The sequence below is a fragment of the Austrofundulus limnaeus genome, unplaced genomic scaffold (genome assembly GCF_001266775.1).
Source record: "Austrofundulus limnaeus strain Quisiro unplaced genomic scaffold, Austrofundulus_limnaeus-1.0 Scaffold904, whole genome shotgun sequence".
Lineage (NCBI taxonomy): Eukaryota > Metazoa > Chordata > Actinopteri > Cyprinodontiformes > Rivulidae > Austrofundulus > Austrofundulus limnaeus.
In genome coordinates this window covers 9,273-19,945 of record NW_013953306.1, presented here as the reverse complement: position 1 = coordinate 19,945, position 10,673 = coordinate 9,273, and the positions used below count along the sequence as shown (strand labels likewise).

General features: G+C 39.3%; 1 protein-coding gene across 1 annotated transcript in view; it reads right to left on the bottom strand.

Moving 5' to 3' along the window:
* The window catches only part of rce1a (Ras converting CAAX endopeptidase 1a), a gene marked incomplete at its 5' end in the record, with an annotated part of 25,549 nt that overhangs the window by 5,946 nt on the left and 8,930 nt on the right, over positions 1–10,673 (bottom strand). The window contains 5 exon segments of the mRNA XM_014029442.1: positions 770–832; positions 2,179–2,250; positions 6,041–6,208; positions 7,470–7,548; positions 9,254–9,337. Coding sequence (XP_013884896.1) covers positions 770–832; positions 2,179–2,250; positions 6,041–6,208; positions 7,470–7,548; positions 9,254–9,337 — 466 coding nt within the window.

Sequence of the window (10,673 nt, the reverse complement as noted above, 5' to 3'; positions counted from 1 at the left end):
CCATAAGACTCAAGTGTGCTACAGAGACAAATATAAACACAGCTACCACAAAAATAAGTACAATTCAAATCTATCAAATTAAAAACCAGAGTAAATAAAAATAAAATAATCTCTTCCCAAAGTGTTAAAAACCAAAGAAAAGAAGCGTTTTAACATGAAGAGGTCTGTCTGAGCTGAAGGTGCAGCTTGTTCCACAGTTTAGGAGCTGCTGCAGAAAAGATCGACCCGTGTTTATGTCTGCCATTAAAAGTCGCACAGCAGCATTTTGTACCGTCTGCAGCCGGCCATTGGAGAACCCACTAACCCCCACATAAAGTGTGGGACAGTAATCAAGCCGGGTGCTGAAAGTGTGGATTGTTTTTACTTCAGCCAGCTGCTTCAGATAATAAAAACTTYTTCTAACGACTGGCCTGATCTTACTGTCTGCCTTAAGCCCAGTTCAACCCCCAGATTCCTCAGAGTCAGTTTGATATATTGGGCCAAGAAACTTAAACCTACAGGAGAGGGCCCAGTAGTRCCTGCAAAAACCATCACTTTGATTTGGTTTCATTAAGATTTAAACAGTTAAATGCCATCCAGGCTTTTATGTCCTAAAGACACCTAAGAAGAGGATTGATAAAGTATGTTTGTCTTTTTATGAAAAACATAAATCTGACTGACAGCTTGACATTTATGAACCAGTGCATCAACCCATCACCTGGCAGAAGAGTCACATTTAATCAGCACAACAGGTTATAAAACACACACAACCATGATAGAAACTTCTCACCCGTTCTGATGAAGATGAAGGCAGTGTAAGCTCCAAATACTGCTGTGTAGGAGAACTGAAACACTGCAAACATATTCAAAAAGGATATTCATAAACACCTTTTTATTTTTCATGTGTTGTGTAAAACACTATATGAAAAGGTCAAAGAGTAATTCATGATTTTCTACAGGACTGATGATTCATAATCACTGTTGTCTGTAAGGGTCCAGCAGGTCCCTCAGTGGTTGACCCCCTGCAGTCCAGTGTGACATGGACCACACACACCGATGGAGCTAATGTTGTGGTAAAACGTCTTGGTTTATGTTAACATTTGTCAGATGTGTGTCTGATAAAAATCGAGAACAGGTAAAAAGCATCTTCAGGGTTCCTACAGATAAATGCAAATTAAATTTCAGGCTTTCTAAGACTTTTTAATGCCACTTGAAATGAAATTTAAGACCAACTTGACAATAAAACACAAATAAAAAACAGTTAATGACAATTTAACTCAAATGTTTATTTTAACACAAAACAACTAGCTGTGCGAGGCACTCCGTAGATGTTACCATTTATTTTATATTTGAGACGAGTTACAATTATTCTGCTTTCAATGTGTTAACATTTTAAGACCCCTGAAAGATTGATTTAAGACATTTTAAGGTTAATTAAAGCCTTATTATTGGATTGATAAATTCAATGCCTTTTAAGATGTTTTAAAGATCTGCAGGAACCCTGATCTTACACCTCCTGTTTAAAGCTCGGCACCAAAGATGACCAAGACAAACAAGACAAGTGTGACAACATAAACACATTTGGAAATTAATAATGTATCTTCTTCATACACCAGCATTATTAGTTGCTTAGGATTCAGTGCTTTGACCTATACATTATACGTACTGTATAATGCTATATAATGTACAATTATATAATGTACATATAATTTACAACGTACATTATACGTATTATCACATGTAATGTGCCGGTTTGAGCAGAGGCACGGTGCACCAGATTTCCTAATTAAAAACAAAGTTCATGTTAAATTCAAAGTGAGAATGCAAAACAGCTGACAGCTGTCATTACACTGGCTTTTGTTATGGAAGAGGTTTACCATTTCAAATATTTTTAGCAGTAAAAAAAATTATTGATGAAGGTGATGACAGTTATACTAATGACAGTATTTATAGAAATAAAATTCTTCTTTTTTATTGTTATGTAAGAATAATTAATATATAGTTAGGATTGGTCAACAGAGAGCACACACCAGAACATTCTTGTCACCTTTTAAATGAGAATCTAAACTGTATGTGTGTCAACCATTGTTGGCCAGCTGACCAGTTATCAATACATTAGAGGACACATGAGCTGGTAGAGTAWAAACAACTCATGCAGTAAAAATCCACGTGGAAGCTTTGAAAAAGATGAACTCTGACCTGCTGAGAGGAGGATCCCTGACAATGTCCCCTGTCTGAACCTCAGCAGCTCTATGATGTGGTGGAAGTGAGCTGAGAGAGAAAACAGAGACACAGAAAACAAAAATTGTTTGTAATATGAAAGCTAGCCAAATATATTCTGTCTGTAACAAGATRATAAAGTCATTTGTTGCTGTAAAAACTAAGTACTTCTGTATGGAAAGAAACTTGTTCCAACAGAAAGTGAATGTGAATCACTCAGACTGAACCTGGAATAGCAGAATGTAAAATTAAATTCATTGGTTTGAAAATTAATTTCACTAAACTGAAAGAGTTTAATGATTTGAATCTGAATTCATTTGCTTTGAAACTKTATTTTGTTCCAGTAAAAGTTCATTCAAATGTCTTTTATGAGTCACCAGCAGAAGCATACTTAATACTGTTWAGAAAGCTGATGATAAAGTTGAACAGAAATCTAAGTTTGATTATGAAATGAAATTAAATATCTCAATGATCATGACGCAGTGTGGCTATAATTCCTCACTTCAACATGTGTCGCAGCTTCCCGTTTCAAAATTCAATTCAAAGCCTTTATTGTCATCATTCTTCATGAGCATGATGAAAGTAGAACAGCTGCCACTGATCAGTGCTGTAAATCTTTAAGCAGAGTAACATCTAACTCTAAAAACAAATAAATAATAAAACAAATAAAACAGTGTGCACACTCGTGCAAGGACATAGTAGAAAATAAAGACTCGCTCATTAGGGTGAGTTATTTTTGGAAGCAGCAGAAGCCCTATTCAGAGGTCTGATGGCTCAAGGGCAAAAGCTGTTCTTTAGTCCTGCTTCTCGGGAACTGGAACCTCTTCCCTGATGTAGGTTAAAAAGCAGCTGACCAGGGTGGTTCTTGTCTGTACAGATGTGCTGAGCTCTAGTCAGGCAACGGGAGCTGGTGATGTTCTCCAAGAGGTCTGAGGGCAGCTGATAATCCTCTCTGCAGTGCTTGTTACCCTCTGCAGGGCCAACCTGTCAGCTGCTGACAAATCAGCTGACAGGTTAGGTGAATTGTCCAAGTGACTGATAACATCATGATGTGTTATACAGTCTAACTGCAGTTGGAATGGATGACCTACAGAAGCGCTCGGTTCTGCAGCGAGGATGTTTAAGTCTCTGACTGAAGGAGCTGCTCAGCCCCCCCACGGTTTCATGCAGAGGGTGGTGGGGGTTATCCATGATGGCTCTCAGCTTTGCTAACATCCTCCTCTCACCCACCACTACCACAGGCTCCAGAGGACATCCCAGCACAGAGCTTGACCTCCGTACCAGTTTGTCCATCCTGTTCCTGTCCCTTTCGGTACATCCAGCCCCCCAGCAGACCACTCCATAGAAAAGGGCAGATGCTACCACCGTGTCATAGAATGTCTTTAACAGAGTCCTGCAGACACAGAAGGACCTCAGGCTCCTCAGCATGTGGAGTCGACTCTGGCCCTTCTTATACAAGACGTCTGTGTTCGTAGTCCAGTCCAGCTTGTTGTTTTGGTGAACACCCAGGTACTTGTAAGAGTCCACTGTCTYAATGTCTTTTCCCTGGATGTTCACTGGTGCTGTGGGGGTGACTTCCTCCTGTGTTCTATGACCATCTCCTCCGTCTTGCTGGCATTGATTTGGAGAGTGTTGGTCTCACACCAGCCAACAACGTCACTGATGACCCCCCTGTATTCCTCATCATTCCCGTCTGATACGCATCCACTGATGGCCRTATCATCTGAGAGCTTCTGAAGGTGGCAGTGGTCCGAGTTGTACTTGAAGTCTGACTAGTACAGACTGAACAGAAAGGGTGAGAGGACCGTGCTCTGTGGTGCCCCTGTGCTGCAGACTACCACATCAGACAAACAGTTGTGGAGCCTCACATACTGTGGTCTGTTGGTGAGGTAGTTGATGGTCCATGCTGTCAGCTGCCTGTCCACTCATGAAAAGGACAGATTTATGGATAAATAACATCGGGCGACAGGTCTCGGACCTTTTTGTCCATGTTATGGAATAATTATTTATATCTGTTTTACCTTGAAACTGTCCAGTACTCATATCTCATGTGATAACTAGTTTCGGCTGTATTAATCTGTTGCCCTAGACTTCAAGACTCCAGAAGTGCATGACCTCTTTTATTTTGATAAGGTACTTCTGGGGCTGACAGCTCTRTCATTGGTTAGATGGTTTACAGTTGGCAAACGGTGACTGGTTGTAAGCATGTCACAGGATGTTATATTATCGGCTGYTCTGCACTGACGCGCCAGCCACAATTGACAGATTTCTCTGATCGACTTCTGCTCTGTTGTTGCTCAAATTAAATCACTTGACGGCCATACACGCAGACTTTCTGTGCATTTATTCCAATGTGTTTCTGAATTCTTGATAAATCCTTCCACCACAGTCCATATCGTAGACTCCGGGACAGCAGGAGGAACCCCCCTGTAGTGACGTATGCTGTAGCAGGAGGGGTTTCCCAGGAGCTCGGCATGGGGTGTCTCAGGGACTATGAAAGGTGTGTGTGTGAAACCCAACACTGAAAAACCATGAGACTGTGCATCGACTGTTCAGCTTCGGAGGGAGTATGCAGCAGCCTTTAGTCAGAGCTGATGTGAGGGACCGCACATTTTCACGCAAAGGTTCTGGTTTGTAAAACTAGAACCTTTGCGTGAAAAGTGGTGTATGCAAGTTTCTGGGTCCATTTTGTGCACAAGCAAGCTTTATAAATGTGACCACTGGTGACTGTTTTTCAGAAAAACGACTGGCAAAAATCTCGCAACTCGTTTTCTGGCGTTTTGAAACTTTTAGAGACGAACATGAACGCAGCTCTCTGATGAGCAGCAGGTGCAGCTGTGATCTCCTCCCCGGTCCCAAAGCACCAACAGGTGGCTCAGCTCTTACACAGTGTCCCTCCCAGCTGCAGGCAGATATTCATCTGACGCTGCTGCTGACTAATTCATGATGGGGTGTAAACTTAATTCACTGCAAAATAACTTTGGTTTTGTTTCAATTCAGTGAAATTAATTTTAAAAGCAATGAATTTAATTTCTTCTGGACGGATTCTTCTTTAATGAAATGTTTCGTCTCYCCTCCAAGAGACGTCTTCATTACTGAGATGCACCAGGACAGATTCARTCTGCACAATTCAAATTCACTGTCTGATGACAAGTTTCTTCCCATACTTCTGTGACCTACATTTTACATTTTTAACGAATAATGAAGAATATACAGTTTGTGGTATGGCTGTGGCAAATTACAACCAAAATTCTGAAAAAGTGAGGAGAGTGTAAGATGTAAAYCAAAATAGGATGCAATAATTAAAAAAACATCATGAACCTTTATGCTTTCATAAACACAGCAACCAGTACTAAACACCTRCGCAAATTAAAAAATTAGGCAGGGCTAAAAGTGGGCATGTTGTGTGTGATCACAACAACAAGTGCAGCCGTGGCAGTTTTCTTTTGATATTGATCACATGTCTATCATGATATATACAGTATTGTTACTGTTTTATTTCCCAGCCTTACTTCATTTAAAATACTGCAGTGTAAAAAGTAATTAATGAAACAATATACACTAAATTCTGACTTATTCTATTCAGACTAAATCAGTTTTCACTAACCTTTGCCTCACCAAATCTTCCCCCCTAAAATACCTTTTATAAATGTGTTCATGTGTAATCTGCATGTAGAATATTTTAGTTATGTAGAAAACTCAAAGCAGTTCCAGCAATGTTTGAAATACAGAACAGACACTGTTTACAACTTTACAAATGGGTGTATAGATGTAAAACATCAAAGTTAAAGGAGGAAAGGTAAATAAACTATGAAACTCAAAGTTAAGATGCTTTACTCACCCACTCCAAAAAAAAGCGGGCAGGTGAAGATAGCAGTGGCTGGTCCRGCACAGGGCACCAGCATGGGCAGCATACAAGCCCTGAAGACCAGTTCCTCTGTTAATGGAGCCACCACCTGATTCCTCAACCAGCGCATGTCGCTGAGGCACAACATCCAGAAACATGGGTCTTCACACAAACACAGGAGCAAAATATCTCACTTCTTTTGTTCATATGTTTAATTCCTACAAGACATCGATGCATTCAATCACAGACCAAAAGTAATGGTCAACATAAAATAAATCAAGTTATACTTRCATTTAGATTGTTAAAAGCACTTTAAATTTCTACATGGCATAAAATCTGAGGCCTCCTTCACAGTGGATGACAGAACATGAGCAGAATACGACAAATCTGGAAAACCTCCATGAGTTATCATGCGGTTGTGAAGCTGCTGTGCTCATGGTTCAAATAGCAGGTTTTACCTGCTATTTTCTGTGTTCTCAATGTGCTCTATAGGTCTGCAGTGGCACAACTCTCTCAAACTGCATCAGGGTGCAGATACATATTGGTACTGGAGGACTGTAAGTACTACATCTGTGCTAGGTTGTTTAAAATGCCATGATGACGGTCACAGCTGAGGCTCCTGCTCAAACTCTGGATGACCAAACAATGTCAGTGCACACAGGTCAGAAACTACGAGGTACTTTCACAAAACACTTCTGCAAAATAACRCAAAGACCAGTTTGTCTTTCATCAGTTTCTGACCATTTATAAATTATTAGTTGAGCTTTATGGAGCAGAACTCAGCTGAGATGACATGAAGCATTATACAATAAACATGCAGCAAATGACTCCTTGTTATTATTTAAGACATGATGAATTTTGAAAATTTTGACATTTTGAAAAACTAAACTYAATGTTTCTGTGCATCAGCAGTCTTCTCTTTGGTACTGAATCTGTTTATTGTCCTATCTAAGCAACTATCTTTTACTTAATAATGAAAGAACTGAGGTGATTGTGTTTGGGCCAAAGATCAAAAGGGATCTGCACTCATGAAGACAGAAATTTGGGAGTGATCTTTAATTCACATCTTAGCTTTTCTAAACATTTTAAGAACATCACTAAAACAGCCCTTTTTTCAAATTAGGAACATTGGCAAAAATCAGAGCTTTTATTGCATTCATCGACACAGAAACTCTTATTCATGCTTTCATTTCTTGCCATTTTGATTGTTGTATTATAAACCATCACAACTTTTGTATAATAGTTTTCAGCAGGCTCAATCTTTGATGAACAATGTTTTACCACGAAGAAGCCCACWAAGTTTCCTAATACGCCCCTGAAAASAGAGCCAAAACTCCACCAAGACTATCCATWTTCTAGTTTAGTTTTTCAGCCATCATCCGATGTGAAGGAGGCCTTAGGCAAAATCCAGCTTTAGACTCACCAAGGGCCACTCGAATCCCATCTGTGAAGTTCCATGGACAGTCTATGGCCAACTGCATGAGTGGGCCCAAAAAAAGGACCTACAGCACAGAACCAAACACAGTTTGAAAGTAGAGACAGAGGCTTTGTTAATGCCATTAAGCTCTGCAACCATAATAAAGAKTGAATTATTCAACTTAAAGCCTTATCTAAAATTATGAACAAACACAAATAAATTAGTTTAATTGTTCAAAATCACTCTGCCCTTCAGTAAAACAGACTGGACTCAATATTAACTTTAGAATTAAAAAGACAGATCTAAAGAAAAGGAAAAGGCTGTAGAAGAGAAACAGGTCAATCAGGAGAGAGCCTCAGTCTTGYTTTCTGTGCCTTTCAGAGGTTCAAACCATACTGCTTTCACAGTTGTTTAACTATATAAGTTTTATCTGACTTCATCATTTTTACTACATATCTTTACTCAGCCTCTTCAGGCCGTTCGTCTGCAGAAGCTRCTCAGAGATCAGCTCACTGAAGYTACTTTACATAAAMAAAGACCCACAAAGTTTTGACCCATCACATAATGCCCAGTGCTGTGAGAACTAGTTGTGACTGAGGCAATGCACAAGATGRGGTCTCTGCAGGTGATAAGTGTAGCAAACGATGCACCTGCGTAAGTGAGATGAGAGAATAAGATCTAACGTTAAATCAGGCTGTCAGGGTCTACATGTAAATACTAGTTTAGTATCATTTATTCATTTCATTTAAAAACAAAATTTGTATACAAAAATACAAATCAAACAAAATTAAAGGCAGCAGAAAGAAGAAAAATCTTATGTCTGCCCCCTTTTTTTAAAAAAAGAAAATAAATTCTAACAAAAATCTTCAAGTAACAAAAACAAAACAAAAACATCAAACCCTTCTTGAACTATTTTTATTCTTAAATAATTTAAGAGATTTCCATGTCAGCTTATCATCAGTGATAACACTCAAAACCTTCACCTCACTGACTCAACAAATCTCAACACCATTGACTCTAAATGAAACATTGATAGTTATTATCATTATCAAGTCCTTATGGTCTTTGTGTGAGATGAATGTCAMTATCTGGCCAAGGCACCAAATGTTTATGTATATCTGACAAGCACCAAAGCAAAAATACTAAAACTTKTGGGTACAAAAGCTGAGCCTCCTAAAATATTTAAAACTTGACAAGAAGTCAGTTTAATTCCAACATATTTGAGTAAACTTCATGAAAAGCTTAGGTTTGTTTTGAAAAACGAGGCTGTAGCTAACTTTAAAGTGGAACATTTTGATGAAACAAAAGGAGTTTAGACCACATATTTTACAGGGTTGATAAGGGCCCACTGAAGTAAACACTTGTGCATAGACAGCACAGTATACAATATTATGGACAAAGAATGATGACCTGACCAAGCAGGAAGTGGCTTTATCTCCCCCACAATCATTCAATCTGACTCATAAACACAACCTGGGGATGAGGAGTGTGAAGGTGTAAACCAGTAGAGATCACAACTAAAAGCATACATGCTCTGTACTGCATACTATGTTAGTGTTTGTGCTGAACAGATTTCAACAGAGACAAAGAGGAAGTCATTTTCTTGACAAAAGGGAACTAGTTTTCCTGTTTGAGTAGAATTTGTGCAGATGGGATGAGCTTTATTTCAACAGTCGGGTTCTGAAGCAGGAGCTCTGAGCCCTTTTAAATGAAACATATGAGTCAGGATCAGAGCTGGTGATGGTTCACGCACACACAATCAGAATAATGTAGAAAATGATCTTATTTACCATAGTTAGCAGTAGAGGAAGGACAACCGCAGGAATAAGGCCTTCAAGACGGATCCCCATGAGAGCCAGCAGAGAAGAGTCAGTCTGCCATAGAAACATGAACAATAAGTGAGAAGTTAAAAAAACAGCAGGTGTGATAAGACACAACAGCCTCATCCATGACAGCATCATGTCTAAACACACACTTCACTGATCTGCTGGAACACACACCTCATGTTATACAGATTGAACATACATTACAGGTCTGTTTTCAGAGGGATAACCTTTAACGATCATTCTTTGAAGATTGSATCATGTATATGTGATTTAGAGCTAACCATATGCAAAGTGGGTGGGGCTAAAGTGATAACATCAAACTAACACACTGTGATTAGCAGGTGTCCTTGTTGATGCACAAACAATTTTAGTGCAGATCTGATTATGTATGAGTGATTTAGAGCCCATCATATGCAAAGTGGGCGGGGCTGAAGTGATCTTGTCAAACTATTACACCAACATGTTGGGCAGGTCTCCCTGATGGTTCACACAAAACTTGGTGCAGATCAAACCAAGTATGTGTGATTTAGAGCTAACCATGTGCAAACAGTGAAGCATCAGCATTCTCCACTCTGCCACACCCACACCATCGCTCCACCAGTCAGTGTTGAGAGAAACACGCAGCAGGTGAAGTCTGCTGGTTCACAGCTGCAGGAGGAGTTAGTTCAGATAGATGTGCAAAAAAAAGAGACAAATTGGCAGCTTTGACCCAAAATGGCCGACTTCCTGTGGGGATTAGACCGTGATTCCAAAAGACTTTTTTGTAGTTCATGAGACATTATACATATGGACCAAATTTCGCGATTTCAAGTCCAACCCTGGCTTAGGGCTAACTTTTTTAAATAATTGTAGGGGGAGCTGTGGAGGAATTAGTCCACACACCCTACAGAATTGGACTGCATTCATGTAATGGTATGGCTTTGGATCGACCGTAGCGTATTGCGTGCAGATTAGCTGAAATATGTGGAATTTAGAGGCAAACGTTTGTCAACAATGTGATGTCTAATGAGGCCACACATCCCAAAAGTTTACTATTCTGTTACTTGTTCTTACTTATCGTCCAYCATGTCCTTATTCTCAGTTTTTATCAGAATTCTCAGATTTTCTGACAGATTTATTATTAAATACTGATAAAATTATAATAATGGGAGATTTTAACATTCATGTTGATAGTGAAAGTGATAGCCGAAATATAGCTTTTAGTAATCTAATTGAGTCAACTGGTTTTAATCAAAATGTCCTCGGACCTACTCACTCCCTTCATCACACTCTTCATCTGGTTCTGACGTATGGTATAAAGAGTAAGAACTTAATACATCCTCACAATCCTGTTCTCTCTGACCAGTTTTAATAACCTTTGAGTTTACATTAGCTGACTTTATAG